General features: G+C 44.8%; 2 protein-coding genes across 2 annotated transcripts in view; one reads left to right on the top strand and one right to left on the bottom strand.

Annotated features, from left to right (window-relative positions):
• The window catches only part of SLC1A6 (solute carrier family 1 member 6), a 47,727-nt gene extending 22,435 nt beyond the window's left edge, over positions 1 to 25,292 (bottom strand). Inside the window, exon 1 of the mRNA XM_041762934.1 lies at positions 25,263 to 25,292. The gene's annotated coding sequence lies outside the window, so the exon portion shown is untranslated. The remainder of the gene's footprint in view (positions 1 to 25,262) is intronic.
• Positions 18,488 to 25,447, top strand: CCDC105 (coiled-coil domain containing 105). Its single transcript, XM_041762935.1, has 7 exons — positions 18,488 to 19,057; positions 20,429 to 20,533; positions 23,420 to 23,618; positions 24,003 to 24,169; positions 24,296 to 24,391; positions 24,480 to 24,593; positions 25,183 to 25,447. Exons 1-7 carry the CDS (start codon positions 18,488 to 18,490, stop codon positions 25,429 to 25,431), a joined length of 1,500 nt encoding a protein of 499 aa, XP_041618869.1. The 3' UTR covers positions 25,432 to 25,447.
• Positions 25,448 to 27,671: the final 2,224 nt, after the last annotated feature.

Consider the following 27,671-nt stretch of genomic DNA (forward strand, 5'->3'; position numbering starts at 1 on the left):
TTTTTGGTTAAAGCCCGTATGAAGAAAACTCAACCTCACATGGACAGGTAATTGGAAAAAGGAGAATATTTTAATCAGCTTTTCAGATACTTGTGGCTATTCTTTGAGATTATACCAAAACTCAGTATGTTTTAGTTTCTTTTTTTTTTTTTTTTACGATTTATTTATGTATTTGAGAGAGAGGGGGAGGTGGGGAGGGACAGGGGGAGAGGGAAAGAGAATCTTAAGCAGAGTCTGCAAAGAATGCAGAGCCCAATGCAGAGCTCAATCTCATGACCCTGAGACCACGACCTGAGCAGAAACCAAGAGTCCGAGGCTTAACCAGCAGTGCTACTCAGGAGCCCCTTGGTATGTCTTAATTTCTTAAAGAATAGTAGCAGTGTGGGATCTGAGACTGCCAGTGAATCTTTTGTATTCTACTAACATTAAAATCCATTGAGTGCATCTTTTACCAGTGCATGATTTTGAAACATCATGCACTAGTCATTTGAAAAATATTAGTTCACTGAATTACACAGATCTTCCAAATATGAACACATTTCATTATTCATTACCCAAAAGTCACAGTTGTTAGTATGACCCCCAATCTTCTGAGAAAAGCCTTTAAACATTGGGAAGCTGTTAAGATCACTGTGGTAAATACAGATTTTTCAAAATTCTAGTTTTCACCTAAAAATTCAAATATTATCACTGGTAAAAAAGAAAATACTGTCAGTTGTTTTTCTTGAAGTGACAGGCCCCTCTCTTTCACTCGCGTGAAGAGTGTCTGTCAAATAATATCCATTTCAGAACTGAGGTTTGCATATCCAAAAATGGTATCCCATTTAAAAAGTGGCTGGTTCAGCTTGCAAATCAAACAACAATGCAGGCGTTTTTTTCCTGGAGACAGCTACCATAGTAGTTCAGCATGCAGCAAAAATGCTTTATGCACACTTTCCATTTTATCCCCCAGAATATTAAAAAGACATCATCTGATACAGCCATTTAGTAAACAGTTTGGCAGTTTCTTACAAAACTAAACATCCTCTTATTGTATAATCCAGAAATGACCCATGATATTTACCCAAAGCAGTTGAAAGCTTCTATCTACACAAAAACTTGCATATAGATGGGTATAGCAGCTTTATTCATAATTGCCAAAACTCGGGAACAACCAAAATGTCCTTTGGTAGGCAAATGGATAAACTGTAGGACATCTAGACAATGATATACTATTCAACACTTAAAAGAAATGAGCTCTCAAGTCATGAAAAGGCAGAGAGGAAACTTAAAAGCATATTACTAAGTAAGAGAAGCCAATCTGAAAAAGCTGCATACTGTGTAATTCCAGCTATGACACTGTGGAAAAAGCAAGACTGCAGAGTCAGTGAGAAGATCAGTGTTTGGTTAGGGGAAAGAGAGAGAAGAGTAAGTGAAGGAGAGAGCAGTGAAACTACTCTGTCTGAGACTATAATGGTGGATACATGTCATTCTACATCTGTCCAAACCCATAAAATGTACAACACCACGGGTGACCCCTAATGTAAACTGTGGACTCCGAGTGATAATGATGTGTTCATGTGGGTTCATCAGTTATGGCGAATGCACTGCTCTGGTGGGGGATGGATGTTGATGATGGGGAGGCTGTGCATGTGCCAGGACAAGGAGCATATGAGAAACCTCTGAACCTTCTGCTCCATTTGACTATGAAGCTAAAACTATTCCTTAAAACAAAAGTCGTGGGGCACCTGGGTGGCACAATCGGTTGAGCGTCAGACTGGATTTCTGCTCAGCGTGATTTCATGGTCATGATCTTGGGATCGTGAGATCAAGCCCCCCACCTTGGGCTCCATGCTGAGCATGGAGTCTGCTTCAGACTCTTTCTCCCTTGGCCCCTACCCACCCCCCACCAACTGTCTCTCTCTTTTTAAAATAAATAAATCTCTAAGAAATATAAATAAATACATACATACATAAATAATAAAGTTTTAAAAAACACTCCATTAAAATCAGAAAAAATAAAGACATGCACTCAAGAGTTGAGGTTTAATAAAATAAATGTAGTTGCTATTGCTTCATCAAAGACATACTAAAATAAAATTGGCTTTTCTTCTTTTTGGTGGTGGTGAAGGGTATAAGGACTCAGTACAGTTTGGTGCAGCTAACTTCATTCATGCTGAGGTGATAGCAACTGTTACTCACCATTGCTCTTGCACCGGTGGAGCATAAGCTAATGATGCTGGAGGGAGTGGGGGACTGGGGGGTGACTGATGCTGGGTACTGATGTCTTTTGGGGTGATGAAAACGTTCTCGAACTAGATAGGATAGAGATGATGGTTGCACCACATTGTGAATGTGCTAAGGGCCACTGAATTGTACTCTTTGAGATGGTTAATTTTATGTGGTATGAATTCCACCTTAATAAAAAGAAAAGTGGTGCCCAAAACTCAGTATTTCAGATAAGGAACATTTCAACCCAAATTTTTTTAAAAACCAAAGTGAATGCAAAATTCACAATGAAGAAAATATCAACTTTCCAAATAAAGACAGGATCAGAATTCCTGATTTTTTTCTCTTGCTCAGGCTCCCATATGGCTTGGCTCAACACTCTTACTGATGCTTTTTTTTATACGTTGCTCACTATGGATTTTTGCACTAATTTTTTGAGGGGGACGGGCTGAATTATTCACATTAAAATATGATTTATTCTTTTTATAGGAGAATACCTTTATTATCTCTGAATTGGGAAAATGTAATATAATTATATCTCCAAAGAATAACCAATAAAGGGGAAAAAAACTGATATATTTCACTGTTTTGAAAGTAGGTAATTAGAGTCACTATCTCAATGCCTTTTTCATTTCCTTTTTTTTTTAATTTTTTTTATTATTATTTATTTATGATAGTCATACAGAGAGAGAGAGAGAGAGGCAGAGACACAGGCAGAGGAGAAGCAGGCTCCATGCACTGGGAGCCTGACGTGGGATTCGATCCCGGGTCTCCAGGATCGCGCCCTGGGCCAAAGGCAGGCACCAAACCGCTGCGCCACCCAGGGATCCCCTTCATTTCCTTTTTAAACCATTTTATTGAAATATAATTGACAAGTAAAAAGCTGAATGTCTTTTTTTTAAAAGATTTTTTTAAAAGATTATCCAAGAAAGAAAGAGAGAGAGAGAACAAGCAAGATGGGGAGAAAATCCCAAGCAGGCTCCATGCTGAGTGCAGAGCCTGATGCGGGGCTTCATCCCACAACCCCAAGATCACAATCCAAGTGGAAACCAAGAGTTGGATGCCTAACTGACTGCACCACCCAGGCACCTCTAAAGCTAAATGTCTTTAATGTATACAACTTGATGAGTTTGGGAATAAATATACACCCATGAAACCATCACCATCATCAAGGCAATAAACATATTCATCACCTCTCAAAGTTACCATACCAACAATATTCCAATAAGAATATTCTGGTATTATTTCTCTTAATTGCAGAGTGTTTGGGCCCTCCCTTATGCTTCATGCCTCCAGTAAATGCCTCACTCTCCTCACCCTATTCCTGGCCCCAGGACTCTCTCTCTCAATCTCTTAATAAAGGAAAGGCTGTTGGTTCTCTTTTAAACATGTAAAAGGGTCTCAAAGAGGTTGAGTTGCAGTCCACATGGTTAATAAGTGGTGGGGCCAGGGTTTGAGCCCCCTCCGTAGACCCCTCTGACCAGTGGTTCCAGATCTAGCATGAGGAGGGTAAGCCAGCTGGTGGAGCATCCCCAGACTGTCCCTGCTGTGGAGTGGGGCCTGTACAGGGCATGAGCCAAGAGGAGCCTGAGATGTAAGAATTGAGGCTAATTCCTCTGTGGGAAGCGCTCCCTATTAATTAATTAGGGCAGAGCTAGCCTGCGGCATCCCCGCAGCCCCCAGAGTCATTAAGGGAGAGGGGGTCTCATTATCAGCTAAGCTTCCCCATCATTCCTGGGGCCCCATAGGGAGCCTAGGAAAAGGGAGAGGAAGGTCAGGTCCTCCTTCTCTGAAACCCACCCTTCCTACTACCAGAGTGGCCTGATATGCAAGTGCCTGAAACCATAAGCAGAATTTCAGGGTAGGGAAGAAGAAGAAAGAGATGAGGGGATTAGTTTCCTTCCTACCTCCCAATTCAGTCTGCATTTATATTTATATGAGATATTCAGAATAGGTAATTGTGGGGCGATGGGGCCGGGCAGTACTGGCTGGCATGGGGAATGGAGAGCCTCTGCTAACGTGTAAAGTTTTCTTTTGGGGGTGATGGAAATGTTCTGGAGCTAGATGATGGTAGTAGTTGTCAACATGGTGAATGAACTTAAAACCATCAAGTTGTGACCTCAAAGCGGTTGCAAGGGCTGTGGTGATAATCCTTTTGCAATATATAAATGTATCAAATCAGTGCATCATGCACCTTAAACTTACACAATGTTATATGTCAATGATATCTCCATCAAGCTGATAAAATGGTTGCAATGGTAAAATTTTACATTATTAAAAAAAAAGTTTACATTATGTATAGTTTACAATTTTAAAAACTAGCTTCAGGGTGTCTGGGTGGCTCAATTGGTTAAGTGTCTGCCTTCGGCTTAGGTCATGATCCCAGGATCCTGGGATCGAACCCCCCACCCCATCCCCGCATCCTGTTGGGCTCCTTGCCCAGCGAGGAGTCTGTTTCTCCTTCTGCCTCTGCCCCTGCCCCTGTGTTCTCTCTCACTCACTCTGTCTCTCAAATAAATAAATAAAATCTTTAAAAAAAAATTAGTCTCTTTCCAGTTCATGAATATTTATTCAGCATTTAAGGACATCTGTTTTGTGCCCAGCATTATACTGAGTGGGGAAGCATGGCCCTGCCCTCAGAGCTCTGTCTGATTGAGAAACAGCACTGCATAACTTTCATATGGCTTCCTGAGACTCTCTGTCCTCCCCTTCTTCTGTGTCCTAGGACTCTGATTGTCATGGATCATGCCAACAGGCTCCCTCACTCCCTGGGTTCAGGCAAAGGGAGACTTTTGCAGGAAGTAAGAGGGATGCAGGAACTTGAGGTCAGGGTATTTTTCCCTCAGGTTCCTCCTCACAAATTCACTGTGCCCCTAGACCGTAGACTGCGACCCTCTCCCAGTCCTGGCACTAAATACTCCCTCTTCCCTCTCTGCTTCTGCCCAGGCACCACTAGCTCCAGGCTCCTGCACCATCCCGTATGGTTTCCTCACCCCCTCCCCACCACCTCTTCACCAAACTGTCACCACACTACCCAGTTTGAGTGTGCATCTGCTTCCTGCTGAGACTCTCTACTAGAAAGGCATTTAGAAAAAGCAGTAGCAAAATACATAGGCATAGATAAATAAGTCCAGGATATGTAATGCATGGCATAGGGATTACGGATGACAATACTGTATCATAAGCTTCCAAGTTGCTGAGCCTAGATCTTAATTGTTCCCACCACAAAAAAAGAAATGATAAGTATGTGATAAGAGAGAGGTGTTAGCTAATGCTATGGTAGCAAACATATTGCAATATATAAATGTATCAAACCAACATACTGTACATTTTAAACTTACACAATGTTGTAGTAGCCCCCCCTTATCTGTGGGGGAAGTTCCAAGACTCCCCCCCGTATGCCTGAATCCCAAATAGCACACAACCTTATATATAGTATGGTTATTCTTTTCCTTTGCATACACCTCTGTGATAAAGTTTAATTTATAATTTAGGCACAGTAGGAGATTAACAATAATACTGAAATAGAACAACTATAACAATATACTGCAATATTTGTGTGAACGTGCTTACTCTTTCTCCTCCCCCTTTCAAAATATCTTAGTGTTCTTCTTGTGATGATGCGAGATGATAAAATGCCTACATGACGAGATGAAGTGAAGGGAATGACTGGGGCATTGTGATATATCATTAGGCATTTCTGACAATACGTCAGGAGGAGGGTCATCTGCTTCCAGAACTCAGCTGACTGAGGGTAACTGAAACCATCAAAAGCAGAACCAAGGCCAAGGGGGAACTACTGTGTGTGTCAATTCTATCTCAATAAAAAACAAATTAATAAAATCAGCCATCTCAACTCAAGAAAATAAAACATAAATAAGCAGGCTATGGAAATAGTAGTAGCAGAAGTATCCTTGGTGGAACATGGAAAAGCTGGGGAAACATTGAAAAGCAGCACCATTGACATGAAAGAGAGAAAGACCAGAAAGCAGACATTTTAAAGACTCTCTTTTATGATCAAGGTAATTCGCGTCCCTTGTAGAAAAAATTTCAAATGCAGAAAATGTAGAATCCTAATCCTATTACTAATTACCATTAAAATGTTGGTGGATTCGTTTCCAGGCGGGGATACTTTTCCTAGTTCAAAATTAGAATTCTGCTGATATGCTGCGACATGAGTGAACCTTGAGGACATTTTGCTAAGTGAAATAAACCAGTCACAAAAGCACAAGTGCTGTGTGAATCCACTTCTATGAAGTATTTAGAGTAATCAAATTCATAGAGACAGACAATAGAATGGTGGTTGTCAGAGACTGGGGGTGGAGGGGAGGGAGGAATGGAGTTAACGTTTAGCAGGGACAAAGTTCCAGCTTTGCAAGATGGAAAAGTTCTGCAGAAGGATGGCGGTGAGTGTTGCACAACAATGTGAATGTACCTAATGCCCCTAAACTATACATTTTAAAAATGGTTACAATAATAAAGTTTATGCCACGTATGTTTTGCCACAATAAAAAGAATTAGAATCACGTCATTTTGGCAGTTTATCATGATGATCACAGTATTATTATTATTCGTCACATGCCTTAAGCAATCACCTCTATCTGCCATGATCTTGGTAGTTTAGTTCTTCATGTTCTGTCTCCACCACTGGACAAGAAGCTCCATAAGAGAAGGGGCTTTGTCTTGTCTCCCTCTTCTCAGCCCAGTGCCTGACGCAGAGCAGGTGCTCAGTTGTCAAATCAATCAGCCCATTAAGTGAAGAAGATGTGGTTTATGTATACTATGGAATATTACTCAGCCATTAGAAACGACAAATACCCACCATTTGCTTCAATGTGGATGGAACTGGAGGGTATTATGCTGAGTGAAGTAAGTCAATCAGAGAAGGACAAACATTATATGGTCTCATTCATTTGGGGAATATAAATAATAGTGAAAGGGAATAGAGGGGAAGGGAGAAGAAATGGGTAGGAAATATCAGAAAGGGAGACAGAACATGGAAGACTCCGAACTCTGGGAAACGAACTACGGGTGGTGGAAGGGGAGGAGGGCAGGGGGTGGGGGTGACTGGGTGGCGGGCACTGAGGGGGGCACTTGACAGGATGAGCACTGGGTGTTATTCTGTATGTTGGCAAATTGAACACCAATAAAAAATAAATTTATTATTTAAAAAATCAGCCCATTAGAAAAGAGATTTTCTAGTGGACCCCTGAGTCCACTATCTATTTTCCAACCTCCTCTGCACTGCAGGAGGCAGATCTTTGTGGACCGTATCAATGGACTCCCTGCTTTGGGAAATCTGGAAGGCTCCATTTAAAGAAGGCTCCAGGGCAGCCCAGGTGGCTCAGCGGTTTGGCACCTGCCTTGGCCCATGGCGTGACCCCGGAGACCCGGGATCGAGTCCCACGTCAGGCTCCCTGCATGGAGCCTGCTTCTCCCTCTGCCTGTGTCTCTGTATCTCTCTCTCTCTCTCTCTCTCTCTCTCTCTCTCTCTCTGTCTATCATGAATGAATAAATAAAAAATCTTAAAAAAATAAAAATAAAGAAGGCTCCAGGGATCCCTGGGTGGCTCGGCAGTTTGGCACCTGCCTTTAGCCCAGGGCGTGATCCTGGGGTCCCGGGATCGGGTCCCACGTCAGGCTCCCTGCGTGGAGCCTGCTTCTCCCTTTGACTGTGTCTCTGCCTCTCTCTCTCTCTCTCCCTCTCTCATGAATAAATAAATAAAATCTTTTTAAAAATAAAATAAATAAAATAAAATAAAGCTCCAGCAAGAGATGAAAGCTCCAGAGAGGATTATGATGGGAAATCTGGCAATTAGAAGGTGAGCTCAGATAGCCAGGAGAGGAAATGGCTGTGGTTCTGCACTTTGAGCACTGAAAAGGTGTCTGCAATATGCCCAAGTGACAGGGAACAGGAGAGATAGACCAGGAGTATGCAGGAGACCCCAGACTAAAGGGGCAGACACCATTATCTTAGTTTCCTAGAATGCTTTAACAAATTATCACAAACTGGGGGGCTTAAAACAACAGCAATATTCTCTTACTCTCCCAGAGCCCAGAAAACAAGGTGTTGGTGTTGGCAATGCTATGTTTCCCCCAAAGGCCCCAGGAGAGGATCCTTCTTTGCCTCTTCCACTTTCTAGGAGTTACCAACAATCCTTGGTGTTCCTCAGCTTGTAGATGCATCACACCAGTCTCTGCCTCCTTCTTTACATGGCCTAGTGTCTCTCTGTGTCTTTACACAGCCTTTTATAAAGATGCCAGTCATTGGATCAAGGACCCATCTTGTTCCAGCATAGCCTCATGGTAACTTAACTCATTACAACCGCAAAACCCTATTGCCAAGTTCACATTCACAGGTGCCAGAAGTCAGGACTTCAACATATCTTTTGTGGAGCAGGGGACAATTCAAACTATGACAATAGATAAGACCCTTCAGCAGTCTGGCCTCCCCCCTAATTTGGACTCCTCCATAAATGAAAAGGGTGTTTGGAGGATGGGATGAGTGGCCAGAACAGGAATGTCCATAGCAGAAGCAGTTCAAAGTCTTTTCTGTTGCTCTACACATGGATTATGTCCAAGTGTGGCAAGGCCACTGTCATTCAGTCATTCAACAAATAGGTATTAAGGGCCTGCTCTGTGCCAAGAACTGGCCTAGGTACTGTGGATTCAGTGATGACTAAGACAGAGGAGATCCTCATCAAAAAGCTGACATCTAGAGAGGGTGGTAACAATCACAAACTGGTAAGTGGCATGATTTCAGATCAGATAATCAAAGAGGTATCCATTAGGAGATAATATTTGAGCAGAGACATAAGGTATGAAAGAGAGAGTAAACCATATAAAGACGCAGGAGAGGGATCCCTGGGTGGCTCAGAGGTTTGGCGCCTGCCTTTGGCCCAGGGCGTGATCCTGGAGTCCCGGGATCGAATCCCACGTCGGGCTCCCGGCATGGAGCCTGCTTCTGCCTCCTCCTGTATCTCTGCCTCTCTCTCTCTCTCTCTCTCTCTATGTCTATCATAAATAAATAAATAAATCTTTAAAAAAAAAAAAAAGATGCAGGAGAACATCTCAGAGAGGGAAGAACATTCCAAAGAGGGGAGTCTGAGCACTAGCATAGCTGACCCTTCATGATTCGAGGACAGAGTGGCAGGAAATGGAGAAGGAAACGTAGACAGAAGCAAAGTGGCATGGAACTAGCAACTTGGAGATCATGGTAAGAAATTTGGGTGCTCTTCTAAACTTAAGGCTCACCTCACTGAATCTACCCATTGGACTGAAGCCACAGTTGTCCTCACCTAACCAGTAATACCTGAATCCGCTAGCATGGATGAGCTTTTCTAAGGAGAAGGTGAGAAATGAGAAATGAATGGGGGATGGAAACCTCATATATTAGTTAGCTCTTGCTAACTATAACAAATTATCCCAAAACTCAACAGCTTAAAACAACACATATTTATTAAATGGGTTCTTGTGGGTCAGGGCATGGCTTAGCTGGGCCTACTAGCTCAAGCTCTAGCCAATCTGCAGACATGATGTCAGCTGGGGCGGCTATGTCTTCTCAAGGCTAGACTAGGAAAGAATGTGATTCTAGGCTCACTCATGTGGTTGTTGGCAGGATTCAGTTCCTCATGGAATATTGGACTGAGGGCTTCAGGTCATTGCTGGCTGATAGCCAGAGGTTTCCTCAATTCTTTGCCATGTGGACTTCCTCATTGCTGAAAGAGTGAGCAAGACAAAAGCCATGATGTCTTTATAAATTAATTCAGAAGTGGCATCTTATCACTTTTGCCATATTCTAGCAGTTAGAAGTGAATCATTAGCTCTAGCCCACACTCAAAGAGAGGAGATTACACAAGGTATGAAGACCAAAAGGTACAGACCACTGGGGGCCAACTTCAAGGCCGCCTAATTAAGAAGAACCTGAAGAATACTGCACTTGATGGGTGGGTGGCAGACAACGAGCCCATGAAAGACCAAGACTAGAGGCAAAAGGAGAAAGGTGTGAATGAGTTTTAGGAGAGGAGACTCAAGTTCCAGGTGGTTGATAATTTCAAATGCTACCTAGAGGTCAAGTTGAATGGGACAGAAAAGAAACTACAGAATTTGTCAATTGTAAGATAACATTGATGACCTTTTGCCTGAACCATTTCAGGGGAGTGGTGGGGACTAGAGTTATAGGGACCAGTCCTTATCCCTCACCAAGCATGGTCACCACCTTTGCAGGAGGTGACTGGGAAGAACCTCCTCTCCCAGCCTGGGGCTTCCCACTGTCTCCTGACACCTCCCCCAGGAGAGTGGCCTCATTTCTCAAAGACAAAATTGATTCTAGGTCATATCCCCCTGGAACAAGAGACCAACTGATGTGATTATCTCCAAGAGAAAGGGGGGCACCTGCTAAAAGTAGAACCTGGTGCCCCAGAAGGAAAGACATTGGGGAACCTAAAAAGGAGTCTCTGATAATTACCTGCCAAAATTTGAGAGTGAAGGGCATCTCCATGTAATACCAAAGGAAAAAAAAGAAAGAAAAGCTAGAAGTTTTAGAAGGCTCTCCTTCTTCATACATCCTGCAATTTCACACTATTAAATCCAAGGGCAAAATTCTGCTCCCCACTTTGCAGTACTTGTTAGGCAGAACAGGTGGTCCAGCAGAGATGGCTACAAAAAGGAAGAAGGCTGTAAAGCCTTCTTCATAACAAAAACCAGAGAGCTAATTTCACAAACATTATTCCCTATTGGGCTGAGTTAGAAATATTTGAACATTGGTATGATGGGAGGAGGGAGATGTGTATAACCGTAACTATAGATAGGGGGGAAGGAATATAGGGAAATAGCTGGAGTAAAATCAAACATGTTCATAATAGATGTCTCTGGATGATAAAATTACAGATGATTCCCGTTCTCTTCATTCTGACTTTCTGTATTTTACACGTTTTACACAATGCGTATCTGTTACTTTTGTGGCGTAAAAACGGGCTTATTTGTTAGCTTAAGAGAATATTTGTATTTGAAGAGTAATGAAAAATTTTTCCTAGCCCTCTGCTCATGTATATAAATGTTTCTGAGGCATTTTCTGAATCTCATAATTGCTGCCCAACCACACGTAGTTGAATCTCTTGGAGACTGTAAACTAATTCCAGCGCTTCTATGGTTCTTTTCCAGACACCTGCTGTCTTAGAGTGTTAGGGCTGCTATAACAGAGTATCATAGGCAGGGTGGCTTAAAAACAACAGAAATGTATTTCTCACAGTTCTGGAGGCTGGGACATATGAGATCAAGATGCCAATAGATTCATCATCTCAAGAGGACTTGTTGGTTTATAAGCAGCCATCTACTCACTATGACTTTACATGGAAAAAGAGCCAAGGGAGCTCTCTGGGGTCTCTTTTGTAAGGCACTAATTTCATTTACAAGGGTTTCACCCTCATTACCTAACCATCTCTCAAAGGCCCCGCTTCTTAATACCATCACACTGGGCATTAGGATTTAATATATAAAATGTTTGGGAGGACACAAACATTCAGTTTCTAGCAGATGTCAATGCAGGCTATGACCATTAGGCTTTGAAAACAGTGCAGAAGACAGTTCACTCATTCCCCAAACACACACTTATATGTGTCAGGCTAGAGAAAAGTATCTAAAACAGGCCATCAGAGCCAGGAACCAGAGGTGAGTTTTAGAAGTTGATACAGTCAAATTTGGGTCTGAAGATGAAAATTAGAAGTTGGTGGATTAAGCACTGGGCAGTAGTATGCACCAATTTCAATGTTCAGAAAATGGTGGTAGACCCTACGACCCAGCAATTGCACTGTTGGGGATTTACCCCAAAGATTCAGATGCAATGAAACGTCGGGACACCTGCACCCCGATGTTTCTATCAGCAATGGCCACAATAGCCAAACTGTGGAAGGAGCCTCGGTGTCCATCGAAAGATGAATGGATAAAGAAGATGTGGTTTATGTATACAATGGAATATTACTCAGCAATTAGAAACGACAAATACCCACCATTTGCTTCAACGTGGATGGAACTGGAGGGTATTATGCTGAGTGAAATAAGTCAATCGGAGAAGGACAAACAGTGTATGTTCTCATTCATTTGGGGAATATGAATAATAGTGAAAGGGAATATAAAGGAAGGGAAAAGAAATGTTGGGAAATATCAGGAAGGGAGACAGAACATAAAGACTCCTAACTCGGGGAAACGAACTAGGGGTGGTGGAAGGGGAGGAGGGCGGGTGTTGGAGGGGAATGGGTGACGGGCACTGAGGTGGACACTTGACGGGATGAGCACTGGGTGTTTTTCTGTATGTTGGTAAATTAAACACCAATAAAAGTTAATTAAAAAAAAATAAAAAAAAATAAAAAAAAAAAAAGAAATGTTGGGAAATATCAGGAAGGGAGACAGAACATAAAGACTCCTAACTCGGGGAAACGAACTAGGGGTGGTGGAAGGGGAGGAGGGCGGGTGTTGGAGGGGAATGGGTGACGGGCACTGAGGCGGACACTTGACGGGATGAGCACTGGGTGTTTTTCTGTATGTTGGTAAATTAAACACCAATAAAAGTTAATTAAAAAAAAAAAAAAGAAAAGAAAATGGTGGTAGACATTGAGAGTGTCTTGAAGTGAATGGATTGAGCCAATAAAAAGCCAGAACAGAACTGACTGCACCTTCACTCATAACCCTAATGAATTTCACCACAGATGCCTATTAGAGCAATGAGCAATCCTTCATATTGGTCTGGCACAAAAAAGCCTTCTCAGGTGTCCCTCGGGTAGGTTGGCAGGCACAGTGTTCTGTACGCCAGGCCGCAGCAACCCAGTATAATCCTCTGGCTGGGAAAATAGAAGCACTAAATGGACTAAGCACAGAATGCTGTCCCAAGTGAGCGGTCTCCCTGGTTATTTGGGAAACCCTTTCTGCCTCTCCTGGTGTTAGAGTAGTTGATCCATTCATTCAAGCAGTAAAAATGAAAAGTAAGCATTTGAATCATGCTTATTCTATGTGAGCCACCATTTTAAGCTCTTTCCTCATATTAAGACATTTAATCCATGCCATGATCCTATTATCCTAGTTCACAGATGAGGAAACAGAGGGAGAGAGAAGCCAGAGACTTGCCCAAGATCACACAAACATTATGTCAGAGTCATAATGTACACTCAACTCATCCAGCTCCAGAATCTTGACCATAGCACTATCCTGACTCTAGTGAAGGTCTGTTGCACCATATACCACTGGGCCCCATGACTATGCTAAATCCACATTCTTGTAAATCCCGGAAATACGTCTCCATCACCAAAGATTACTTGCCTCCATCACTTCTTGGTGACCCTGGTAGGTTTCCAGCATGGCTGGCCTGGGAAGCTTCCATGGGCCATCTTATCCCTCCCCATTACTGAATGATCCTTTGGTTTCCAAAGCCAGGGTCACTCATTCCCTCTTCATCCTTGCACCACTCAAACACTCAACAAGAAAGCACATACTCATATATCATGTAATAAATACATGTCTCTGTCTCTCTGTCTCTCTCTCTCTCATGAATAAATAAATAAAATCTTTTTTTAAATCTTTTTTTAAATATTGTATGCTAACTTTATTTATTCATGAGAATACACAGAGAGGAGAGAAAGAGAGAGGCAGAGACACAGGCAGAGGGAGAAGCAGGCTCCATGCAGGGAGCCTGATGTGGGACTGGATCCCAGGTCTCCAGGATCACGCCCTGAGCTGTAGGCGGCGCTAAACCACTGAGTCACCGGTGCTGCCCAAATAAATAAAATCTTTTAAAAAAGTTAAATGTCCATTAATGGATAAACAAAGTTGTGGTATATAAGTATAGGAGAAATTGGTCATAAAAAGAAAGAAGGAATGAAAAACTGCTACATGATACAGCATGAACAAACTTTGAAATCATTATTCTAAGAGGAAGAGAACAAAGGATCACAATGTATGATTAATTTACATGAAATATGAGAACAAGCAAATCCATGGGGACAGAAAGTAGACTAGTGGTTGTCAGGAGTGGGGTAGGGAGTGGGTGTAGGGGGAGTGACTGCTGATGGGTATGGGGTTTTATGTGAGGATGATGAAAATGTTTTGGGCCTATATAGAGCTGGTGGTTACACCACATCGTAAATATACTAAATGCCTCGGAATTGTGTGCTTTAACAATATTAATCCTATTATGAGAATTTCACCTCAAAAAATAAAAAAGGAGGGGTGCCTAGATGGCTCAGTTGGTTAAGCATCTCATCTGACTCTTGCTTTTGGCTCAGGTCATGATCTCGGAGTCATGGGATTGAGCCCCATGTCAGGCTCTATGCTTAGCTGGGAGTCTGCTTGAGGATTATCTCTCTCCTTCTTCTTCTGTCCTTCCCCCCACTCATGTTCTCTCTCTCTCTCTCTCTCTCCCCCCCCATCTCATAAATAAATCTTTAAAAAAATTAAAGGAAACAAATAACATGATCACAGCATGTGATTACCATCCATTCCTTCATCACATGCATACTGAGAACCTACTATATGCCATGAGCTGTGCTAGGCATTTAAGAGCAAGGTTTCATCAGGGAAATACATATCAAAACCACAATGAGATACCACCTCACACCAGTGAGAATGGGGAAAATTAACAAGGCAGGAAACCACAAATGTTGGAGAGGATGCGGAGAAACGGGAACCTTTTTGCACTGTTGGTGGGAATGTGAACTGGTACAGCCACTCTGGAAAACTGTGTGGAGGTTCCTCAAAGAGTTAAAAATAGACCTGCCCTACGACCCAGCAATTGCACTGCTGGGGATTTACCCCAAAGATACAGATGCAATGAAACGCCGGGACACCTGCACCCCGATGTTTCTAGCAGCAATGTCCACAATAGCCAAACTGTGGAAGGAGCCTCGGTGTCCATCGAAAGATGAATGGATAAAGAAGATGTGGTCTATGTATGCAATGGAATATTCCTCAGCCATTAGAAACGACAAATACCCACCATTTGCTTCCATGTGGATGGAACTGGAGGGTATTATGCTGAGTGAAATAAGTCAATCGGAGAAGGACAAACATTATATGGTCTCATTATATGGTCTCATTCATTTGGGGAATATAAATAATAGTGAAAGGGAATAGAGGGGAAGGGAGATAAAAGGGAGAGGGGAAGGGAAATGGGTAAAAAATATCAGAAAGGGAGACAGAACATGGAAGACTCCTAACTCTGGGAAACGAACTAGGGGTGGTGGAAGGGGAGGAGGGCGGGAGGTGGGGGTGACTGGGTGGCAGGCACTTGACGGGATGAGCACCGGGTGTTGTTCCGTATGTTGGCAAATTGAACACCAATAAAAAATAAATTTATTATTAAAAAAAATAAGAGCACGGTTTCTTCCAGGAGCCGGGGGGGGGGGGAGATCAAAAATTAAAAAGTAAACAAATAGATAAAATACTTCCAGGTAGTGATTAGTGCTGTGAAGACACTATATGAAAGAACTTTAAGACTAAGAGAGCTACTTTTGTGTAAGTAGTCAAGGAAGGCCTCCTTGAGGGACAGACACCAAGCAGCCACCCAGGCAAAAATCTTCAGGGAAAGAGATCTGACCAAAAGATAATAGCAAATGCAAGGGCCCTGGGGTAGGAACTAACATGATGTGTTAGAGGAATACAAAGATAGCCAGGGAAGCTGAAGCATACTGAGTGGGCCTGGGGGTGGGAGGTAGAAGATAAGTTAGTTCAGGGAAGTAAGAAAAGTCAGATCATGCAGAGCCTTGTGAGTAAAGAGTTTGGATTTTATTCTAAATACAATGGGATTTGCTGAAGTGTTTTAAGTTAAAAAAAAAAAAAAAGATGTGCTCTAGTTTAAAACATAGTGCTGGCTGTGGTGTGGAGAATGGACTGAAGGAGGCAAGTGGGGGAGGGGCAGGAATAGGCAGAGAGATCATAGGAATGCAACATGGTGATGGGAGCAAGAATATGAATGTTGGCCATGGGGGCGCGTGGGTGGCTCAGCAGAACTCTTGATTTCAGTTCAGGTCATGATCTCAGGGTTGTGAGATCTAGCCCTGCATCTGGCTCTGCACTCAGCATGGTGTCTCTTGAGAATCTGTCTCTCCCTCTCCCTCTGCCCCTCCCCACACTCACAATGTCTCTCTCTAAATAAATAAGTAAAATCTTTAAAAAAAAAATAATAGTGGTAACAATGGAAAAAAGGATGAATATTTGGGGGATACATTTTTTCTTTTTTTTTAAGATTTTATTTATATATTCATAAGAGACACCGAGAGAGAGAGAGAGAGAGAGAGAGAGAGAGAGAGAGAGAGAAGCAGAGGGAGAAGCAGGCTCCGTGTAAGGAACCTGATGTGGGACTCGATCCCGAGACTCCAGGATCATGCCCTGGGCCAAAGGCAGGCGCTAAACTGCTGAGCCACCCAGGGATCTCCTGGGATACATTTTAAAAGTAAGGCTGGCAGAACTTGTTGATGGGTTGGATGCAGACATGAAAGATTAAAGAAGCTTCTAAGTTTTTAATAAAAGCAGCTGGGGGGTGGGCGGGGATGATATCAAGTCAAGCAATACTAGTGGAGGAAAAGATCAGGGAGATTAATCAAAGGTTTGGATTAGGACCTGTTGAGTTAGAGGTGCCCACCAAATGCTCACATAAAAATGCCACTGCTAGAAAGAAACAAACAAGGTGATGTGATGGACAATCATGGAGGAGGGATGGTGGGCAGATCTCTTTTGTCTTCCCCAGACTCTAATCTGCTTCCTATGTTGAGGGAAATCCACATCAGATGAGTCTCAGTAGAAAACAAAGTTCTCATTCCTGCCAAAGAAACAGGGAGGTCTGGGACATCTGGTGGCTCAGTGGTTGAGAGTCAGTCTTTGGGTCAGGTGGTGATTCTGGAGTCCTGGGATCAAGTCCCGCATTGGGCTCCCCACAGGGAGCCTGCTTCTCCCTCTGCCTATGTCTCTGCCTCTCTCTGTGTGTCTCTCACTAATAAATAAATAAAATATTAAAAAAGAAACAGGAAGTTCAGAAATGACTCACTTTCCCAGCTTCCCTTGGAAGCTAGGGCATGCTCATGTGTCGCAGACTCAACCAATTAGATGCAGCTCGGTTAAGACCCCAGGAACCAGAAAGGCAAAGAAGCAGATGCCACAGAGAACACATACCATGGGTGGCTAAAGTGTCAGCCTCCAAGAGAGACAACACAGCCAGGAGTTCTGCAATAGTAGCCATGATGTTCTCAAGAGCCACTGCATGCCTTTTTGGGGGAAGGGGTATGATTATTTTTATTATTATTATTGGTGTTCAGTTTGCCAACATATAGCATAACACCCAGTGCTCATCCCATCAAGTGGCCCCCTCAGGGCCCGTCACCCAGTCACCCCCACTCCCTGCCCACCTCCCCTTCCACCACCCCTAGTTCGTTTCCCAGAGTTAGGAGTCTTTCATGTTCTGTCTCCTTTTCTGATATTTCCCACACATTTTTTCTCCTTTCCCCTTTATTCCCTTTCACTATTTTTTATATTCAAGGGGTTTGATTCTGACTGTGAGGCCATCTTTTCTGTCTCTGTGTCTTGCACAAAAAAATCCCGAGTAATGGGAAAGAAGAGTTGGAGTTAGATATAGTACTAAGGAAAGAGCTTTGACATAGTGGTATTTAAGCTGGGTTCTGAAGACTGGAGAAGAACCAGCCATGGAAAGGACTGGAAGGGAGTATGCTACCCAGAAGGAACAGCGACTGCGAGCCTCTGAGGCGGGAAAGAGCTTCGCCTGTCCCAAGAGCTGGAAGAAGGACTGTCTTGCTGGGGGTAAGAAGCAATAGTGAGGGGCGCCTGGGTGGCTCAGTGGTTGAGCATCTGCCTTCCGCTCAGGTCATGATCCCGGGGTCCTGGGATCGAGTCCTGCATCGGGCTCCCCGCAGGGAGCCTGCTCCTCCCTCTGCCTGTGTCTCTCTCTGCCTCTCTCTGTGTCTCTCATAATAAATAAATAAAATCTTTTAAAAAAAAAAAAAAAAAAAAGCAATAGTGAGAGATGTGCTAGATGAGGTTGCCTTCTTAAGGAGCCAGAATTCCAAGCCAACGTGGCCAGGTCCCAAAGCATTGACACGGTGCACCCTCTCTGTAGCCTTTCCCTCCCCCACCCATGGAACTCTGCGCTGATGCCACCGTCGTCATGGTGATGGGCGCTCCGTTTGCACTCACTGCTCAAGCCAGGAAGGAGTTGGCGCGTCTTCGGGAGTCCCTGCCCCTCCTCGTGGGGGCCCCGGGCCACCCCGCGAGAGCCGGCAGGGACCATGCCCGTGTGGATACCCCCAGCGGAGCGCAGCCAGGACACGCGCGTAGGGGCTCCCGCATGGCGCGAGGCGGCCAAAGCCATGACGCAGAAGGCGCACCACCTGACCGACCGCTGCGGGCAGGAGGCAGTGACCATGTGGCAACCCAAGGACAGCGTGAGGGACCCGCACGTGGCGCGCCACCTCTGCCGCGCTGCCTACATCCTGCCCTGGCGCTTCCGCGTGGAGATGCTCAAGGGCGGCAGCACCGTGGAGAAGCCGCCGCCGGGCGAGGGCGTCACGCTGTGGAAGGGCAAGATGAAGCCCCCCGCCTGGCACGCCCGCCTGCCGCTGCCCATGCACCGCGATGCTCGGGCCCTGCAGACCGCAGAGGTGGTGCACGCGCACGCGCGCGGGGCCCGCCTCGCAGCCGCCCGCCTGTGCCGCGCGCAGCACCAGATCAATGGGCAGCTGCGGCTGCTGCTGCGCCAGCGGGAAGCTACGGACCGCAGGCTCAGCGAGGTGCGCAAAGGCCTGCTCATTAACCAGCAGAGCTGCAAGCTTCGGGGCTACAGGCCCAAGTCTGAGAAGGTGGGACCATGCCCCCACCCTCGCGGAGACCCAGGCCTCTCAGCTCCCGATGGTAGACAGACCACCCACCTCCACCCCAGGCCCCAGCCCCCACAGAGCGAGGGCACAAGATGATGCTCCCTCCTTCTGAGCCCAGGGGACAGGATCCTCAAGCCCCCTTGCCCCAGAGAAGCTATTCCAGTCCCCCCAGCCAAGGAGAGAAGGTGGGACTCTGAATCAGACTAGATGAAATTCTTCCCAAAGAGTAATCACAGATCCCAGCCCAGGTATGAAATCACCCACCCAGCCCCCAGGCCCAGAGAGTGAGACCTGTCCATGGGCATGAGACCCTCAATGGCCCCAGTGAAAACACACCCAACTCCCCTCCCCCGAAAGTGGGTGATGTCCTGGTCCCAATACATGAAACGCTCCTCAAAATTTTTGTGGGTTTTTTTTTTAAGATTTTATTTACTTGAGAAAAAGAGAGCAAGCAGGGGAACTGAGAGGGATAAGCAGAATCTGCACCAAGCAGAAAAGCCCCATGCGGGGCTCAATCTCAGGACCCTGAAATCATGACCTGAGCTGAAATCAAGAGTGGGACTTAACCAACTGAGCCACCCAGGCATCCCTCCTCAAAATGTTTTACTAAACCCCAATCCTGCCCCATAGTCTCAGACAGTGTGAACCCCTCCCCAGACCTCCTCTCAGGAGAAAGGAACAGGTCCTGCCAACAAGTTGAGACCCTCAGACTCCAAGCCACTGCACTTGAGAGCTAGGTCCCCAGCCAAAGAAAAGAATAAGACCCCTAGTCTCAGCCCTGGTGAGATCCTTCCCCTAAAGTGAAACTGCAGACCACAACTGCAAAAGTGAGGAACATTCTAGCCTCCCTAGGAAGAAATCACACACACACACACACACACATGCACACACACACACACACACTACAATACACACACTATACATACACCAGGTGGAATTCTTACTCCCAGCCCCCAAATCCAGATAGTAAGAACCCAAAAAGGCAACCCCCTCATCATCCCCATATAGCCAAGGAGGGAGGATAAGACCATCATGAATGAAGGGGAACTCCCCCGAGGCCCAGAGTATGAGAACAGCCTCAAGTCACTTCATCCCATCTCATTGGCCTCCTACCTATAAAATGGAGAAGCCCCCAGCCCCACTCTCTAAAGGATAAGGCCTCCTCCACCAAGTGAAAGCCTCTGAAAGAATAAAGCCTTCTCAGAGTGAGATTCCCAAAGGGTGACAGCACCCCCAACTCCATTCTCCAAGCCTAGAGTCTATGAAATTGGCAAACCCTCTACTACCCTGGAAGGAGAAATCTCCCTCCAGCCCCCTTTGGAAGGTGTGAGAGATTCTTTCCTTGTTTTCTAGGTCCCTGACAAAGCTGACAGCATGCTCACCTGGGAGAAGGAGGAGCTACAGAGCATGAAGAGGAAGATGGAAAAAGATATGGAAAAATCAGAGGCCCTGCTCAAGGTTGGGAACACCTAGAGCCAAGTGAGGAGGGCTGGAGGTGAATCTGGATGAGCAGACCACTCTGACATTTGGGACTGTAGCCACAGTAATCCCTCAACCCATACCCCTACCCACTCTGCCCTGACACTCACTGTATTTCCATTTGGTGCAGTGGAGAAACTGAGGCTTTAACAGATGGAGTGAACCCCAAAATAACAATGAACACCCCTGCTGAACCCTATGCAGTCACTGAGTTAACTTCTTTTTTTTTAGGATTTTATTTATTTATTTAACAGAGAGCAAGAGCCAGAGAGCACAAGCAGGGGGAACAGCAGAGGGAGGGGGAGAAGCAGGCTCCCCACTGAGCAGGGAGCCGGATGTGATGTAGGTCTCCATTCCAGGACCCTGGGATCATGGCCTGAGCCAAAGGCAGACACTTAACTGACTAAGCCACCAAGGTGCCCCCACTGAATTAATTTCTTAAAACATTCCTGTGAAATACATACAAGGATCCCCTTATTAGAAATGGGGAAACTGAGGCTCAGAGAGATATAGACTCACCCAAAGCACAGAGTTAGCCAGGGGCAGGGCTGTGGTTTCAGCTCAGGCGTCTTTTTGCTTTCCATCTTTATTGAGGTATAATTGACAATTTAAAATCATATATATTTAACACAACTTGATGATTTGACATATGTATAAATTGTGAAATAATCACCATAATCAAGGTAATTAACATATCCATCACCTCGCATAGTTAGCTTGATGTGTGTGGTGAGAACACTTAAGATCCAAACTCTTAGCAAATTTCAATTATAAAATACAGTATTGATATCCATAGTCACATTGTTCTACATTAGATCTCCAGAACTTAATCATTTTGCATAACAAAAACTTTGTGCCCCTTGACCAACATCTCCCCTTTTCTCCCTCCCCCTCAGGCACTGGCAACCACCATTCTACACTCTGCCCCTACGAATTTGACTATTTTATTTTTTTCTTGAAAGGTTTTATTTGTTTATTCATGAGAAACACAAAGAGAGGCAGAGACACAGAGGGAGAAGCAGGCTCCCTGTGGGAAGCCTGATGCAGAGCGCTGATTCCAGGACCCTGGGATCACGACCTGAGCCAAAGCCAGACCCTCAACCACTGAGCCAACCAGGCACCCTGAATTTGACTATTTTAGATTCCACATACAAGTGAGATCTTTCTGCATCTGGCTTATTTCACTTAGCATATATGTAATGAAACTCGAGGTTCATCTATGTTGTCACAAATGGCAAGGTATCCTTTTTAAGGCTAAATATTCCATTGTATATATTTTATTATATACATATTACATTATGTATTACATGTCACATACTATTATATATTATTAATATATACTATATAATTATATAATAATTAATATAAATATAAATTCTACTATTATTAGATTATAAACAATTATGTTATATTACATATTAATATATTCTATAACAATATGCTATATATTATAGCATATATACTATATTATGTATGCTATATATACTAAAATATACTATATGCTGTAATATAATACATAATATATAACATGTATAATATAAATGGACATTTACATTAAGTATCTTTTTAATACATATTAATTATAATTATATTTTATATAATATAATATGATAATTACATTATTTTATATAATAGTATATTATAATTATATTATATTTTATGTAATTATATTTTATATATTACATTATAATTATATAATTTATTATTATAAATTTTTATAGCTTCTATATGATATAAAATATAATTATATTATGTTATATAATAATTATATATTAAATCATATTATGTATAATTTCTATATATGATATTGTTTAACAATATATTGTATGAAATATTACATATTATATTATAATATATTATTTATTATATAATTATAATATATTACTATATCAATGTTTTGATTATTTTTTTGATATTTTTATTTATTTATTCATGAGAGACACAGAGAGAGAGGCAGAGACACAGGCAGAGTGAGAAGCAAGCTCCATGCAGGGAGCCTCCATGCAGGGACCTGATCCCAGGTCTCCAGGATCATCCCCTGGGCTGAAGGTGGCACTAAACCGCTAAGCCACCCAGGCTGCCCAATGTTTTGATTATTAACACATTAATATTACAATAGTATATATATCATATTTTCTTTATACACTCATCTGCCTAGAGACATTTTTATTGTTTCCATGTCTTGGCTGTTGTGAATAATGTTGAAATGAACATGAAGTGCAACTATCTCTTTGAAATCCTGATCTTCTTTGGATATATACCAGGAAATGGGAGAACTACCTTATAGATTCAGCTCAAGTGTCTTAAGCCTAGTTCTTTACCCTGTAATATGTGCCTAGTCTTTGTCGGCTCCAGCCAAAGACGGTCTCACTATATCCTTAACCCTTGCAATGAAGATTCCTTTAATGAGAGCACTAATGGAGGTGAGAGAGCAGCTGAGTTTGATAGAGCCCTGGGACTGGTTAAAGTTAGCTGGTAACCTGTGTGTGCTTTTGACTCATCTATTTGACAAATACTAATCCAGTGCCCTGGTGTCTGGGCACCTTGCTTGGCATTGGAACAAAGTAGTGAAGAGGACAGAAATGGCCTTGCCCTCACAGAGTTCATAGTATAAAGACACTCAAATAAGAGGCAGATGGGGTGGTGGATGGGGTTGGGGGAGGAAATTTAGGAGCTGGCACACCACTGTCCGTGGTGCTGAACCTTCCTTGAGCTCACCCCACCACACCCCCAGGTCACTGTCACATTCCTTTAAATCTGGTGAGTCCTGAAAAATCCTTCAAGAAAGTCTGAAATTGAAAAGGGAGAACCTCCCCACTCACACTCTGCCTTTTTCTCTGCCTCTCTCTGCTACCTTGCCTCCAGGCCCTGGCCTCCTGTCGTGACACTCTGGCCTTCTGCTGTAAGGACAGGCTCCAAGCTGTGGACCTAATGAACCAGCCGCTGGATAAGGTTCTGGAGCAGGCTGGCCGCCACTCCTGGGTGAACCTGTCCCGCGTTCCTTCCCCCCGCACTCAGGGCCAGAAAACGCCACCCCCGGACCCTGTGGGCACCTATACCCCAGGTAAGCCCCCACAGAAAGGAGCCCACTATCATAGGTACCCTTGGGTGCCCAATCCTCCTCTATTTCTCAGCCACTGCCTTCCCTGGGGAATTGCGCCCCTAGACCAAGTGAGAGCCCTGAGAGCCCATCTCCCCTGAGACCATGTTTTTGATCAGCTCTTCCCCTTGCACACTCCTGCAAGTGAGCACTCCCTCAGTCCTGCAGGCGAGCACTCCCTCAGTCAATCTCAGATGAGCAGCCCCTCCTCTGGACTTTCTCCAAATCCTTCCATAAACCCCCTCGCCCAGGGCCCAACACAACCTGAGGATAGAGAGGGGAACTCAGAAAGCCAGGATCAGGAAAAGGAGGTCTTGGCTCACCACGCATGCCCCTCCCTGCCCGCAGAGTGCGCCGCGGCGCTGTACGAAGCCAAGCGACTGCTGATGGAGTCCAAGGACACCTTGCTAGAAATGGCAAAGAACGAGGAGGCCATCCAGGAGCAACAACAACTGATAAGCGATCGAGTGTGCGCCTCGCTGGCGCAGAAGATGCGTGAGACCTTGGAGCTGAAGGTGGGCGCGGCGACTGCTAGTTGGCGGCGCGAGGCTAGGGTGGACTGCAGAGGAGGACAGAGAGGGGGACGCGGGGCAGAGAAGCCAGGAAGCCAGTGTGGTCCCTCTGTGCTCTCACTCACCCAGGAAAGAATGAATATGACCTTAGGACTCATGAGGGGAACTATCCATCGGTGCACGAAATTCAACCAGGAAATGTACATCACTCGCGGCCTCATCAAGGTGTGCTTTGTACAAGAGTGTGCGGGGGTGGGGCCGGGCTTGCTCGCCTAGCCTGAGCCTCGCTGCTCCGCATACCACACTCCGCCAGGGTCCTCTGTCAAAAAGTCACCTGGAGACTCGAGAGAAACTGGATAGACCTCTGGTTCGGATGTACCAGAGACACGTGGGCACCCAGCTCCCCGAAGCCTCGCGCCTCGCTCAGGTATGTTCCCACCTGGCCCCTTCCGCGCCTCCCCGCCGTCTCTAGGCACAGCCTCATCGTGGTAACACCGCTTGCTCAAGCACACCTGACCCAGGTCCGCCGGTCCTCCCACCGCCGCCCTGGAGGAGGCCCTCTGATACCCACACCTCTATCAAAAAAGTGCACGCCTCACTCCATCTTGATACCGCCCTCATCCAGCCTAGCTCCTCCAAGCACTCCTTGCGCAGATGCACCCCACATCCCAGGTCAGCCCTGCCGGTCTCCAGGTGCGTCCGCCTCCCGCCCCGCCCCGCGGCCCCGCCCTGTCGCGGGCTTCTCTACAAAGCGCCTCTGGCCGGAGAACGTTGCCCCCAATCTCTGCGAGTCCCCCCTCTCCTGTGCTCCTTCCCGGGAAGGGGGAGTGGATTTGGGGAAGGGATTTGGGGGGGGGGGGAATCTTCCGCCAGCACACATGGCCCGGGTGTGCCCCTCCCCTTCTGAGGCCTGCCCTTTCTTAAAGGTGTGCTCCTTTCACACGCACACCTGGCCCCGGCGCGGTAGTCCACCCCAGACAGTGCCCGGCCCCCAGCACGTCCCGCTTCCTCCCCAGGGTACTGACAAGCTGCAGCGCCACATCTCGCACGTGGAAAAAAACCTGAAGGAGCTGCTCGACACGCACAAGAACCTCACCGGGAGCCTCAACTGCAAGAACACCGGGTATGAAGTGGACTACAATGTGGTGCGCCTGCGCCTCCGCCAGCGGCACCCGCACGTGTGCTACGAGCAGGCGCAGCGTCTGGTCAACGACTGGGATCCGCGCACGCCTCCGCGCGTCGAGTCGGATGCTGCAGCGAAATGACAGCCTCTCCCCCTGCCCCGGCCATCCCGCCCACTTACAGCTCAGTGGCCCTCCCTCTCGCCTGACCTACCCTCCCTTTAAGCATCCTCTAGCAGAAGTATAATTAAAAATGACAATGATTGCCATTATTAGGCTCCTACTGTATATCAGTCACTTACCCTACAACACGTTATGGGCACTGTATCCTGGGAGTTAACAGGCTGGATCTGGGCGCCAGATTTCTGAGATTCAAATGCCAGCTCCCCAGTTTCAACTGTGTAGCCTTGGGCAAGCCGTTGTTCCTCTCTAGCCTCAGTGCTTTCACCTATAAAATGGAAAGGATTACAGAGCTCAAAGGCTTGGCATAAGGATAATGTGTAAGGCCTGTAGAATGGTGGCCGCCCAATGTTACACAGCTAGTAGGCAGAAGAGCTAAAATTTTAATCCCTGCTCTAAAGTCTACACTCTGGGCAAAACTTGAAGCTCCCCTCAGTTCTCTTAAATGAACGCAGGTTCCCCCCACTGGTTGCCATTATTAACACTACACAAACACACACACACAAGAGTTATGGAACATAACTACCACAAATATAATGAGAATCAACTGTATTTGCAAAGGTGTAGGCAGGATAGAAAAAATCCTCAATGGAAAGCACAGTACCAAGGTGCTGGTAATTGTGGAGAGCCACCTTTGCCACTCCTAAATCTGAAGGGACAAGGTAATCGAAAGCAGCCAGCCTTGCAGTGCTGTCCTGTGGATGCTGGAGGAATTCATGCCCCTACCCAGCTCTCTCCATTGACCAGTGTTCTCTATTGGTTGAAGCCAACGACAAAAAAAGAACCCCTTAGGTGCAGTCCATATATCCTTTAGGGCACAGAGTTGCCACCACCCTGTTGACTTTTGAGTCTCTTGCATTTCCTTCCTGGGGCTGGGAATCGTCCCTTTCCCTGCATCTTTGGACAAAGATCCATCAAGCCCCAAAACCTTGCATAGAGATGCAGATACTTCTTTTGCATACAATGTCTTACACTCTGGATTGCAATCTGCCACCCTCATTTTTGCTGATACAGCCCCAGCTTGGCACTCTGCTCACCCAGTATTCCACAACAGCGATTGCATAATCCCCTCTGTTGCCTCCAAGCTGAGATTTCAGTTACTGCCCCAGGTCACATCATGGGCACCGAGTAAGCCTCTCGGTGACACCATAAAGTGGGTGTCATCATATTATCGTGTCAGGGATTACACTTGTTATGATGAACACTGGGTGTTGTATGTAAGTGATGAATCATTAATTTCTCCTCCTGAAACCAATATTACACTAGAATTTAAATTCATGAGAATTAAAACTTGAAACAAAAAATAAAATAGGAAAAAATATTTCATCACTAAAAAAAAAAACAAAAAAAAAACAAAAAGGAACTGAAACAGTAGTTTTTATCCAAAAGAGGTTGGATGAAAACAATTTTTCAATCAGAAGTAATTCTGCCCCCAACCAGGGACATTTGGCAATGTCTGGAGGCATTTTTGGTTGTCACAACTAAGGGCAAGGGGTCGGGGATGCTAAGTGTCCTGCAGTGTCCAGGGCAACAACCCCTACTATAACAAAGAATTACTTGGCTGAAAATAGTCAACTGTGTTAAGGTTGAGAAACTGTGGACTAAATTAAGTGCTTCTCAGAATCATCTTCAAAGTCAAAAAAATTTAACAGCTTTATTGAGGTATGATCGAAAAATAAAAATTGTATTTCAAATGTTCAACAAGTACCGCTTAATGTTTGATATACATATGTGTGATGAAATGATCATCATGATCAATCTAATATATCCATCACCCCACTTAGTTACCAATTTTCTTCTTCTTTTTTTTTTGTATGTGGTGAGAACACTTAAGATATACCTTCTTTGAAAATTTCCAGTATATAGTATTGTTATTTACGGTCCCCATACTGTGCACAAAATATCCAGAACTTATTCATCTTGCATAAGTAAAAGCTTGTATCCTTTGATCAACATCTCTTCCATGTCCTGTCTTCCCAGCCCCTAGCAACTGCCATTCTACTCTCTGCTTCTTTGGGTTTGTGAAGTCAAAAATTCTTGCAGATCATGGAAGGAAATACAACATGTTGAGAGTAGTTATTTCATCCATCCTTCTTTCCATGTAGGGTGACATCCCAAAGTCCCATCATACTCCAGGACCTCTGGGTGATGCACAGTTTTCTCCATTAGGTCCAAATGCAGAGATTCATGGCCTTGTAGTCAGC

Source organism: Vulpes lagopus, chromosome 7 (assembly GCF_018345385.1).
Source record: "Vulpes lagopus strain Blue_001 chromosome 7, ASM1834538v1, whole genome shotgun sequence".
NCBI lineage: Eukaryota > Metazoa > Chordata > Mammalia > Carnivora > Canidae > Vulpes > Vulpes lagopus.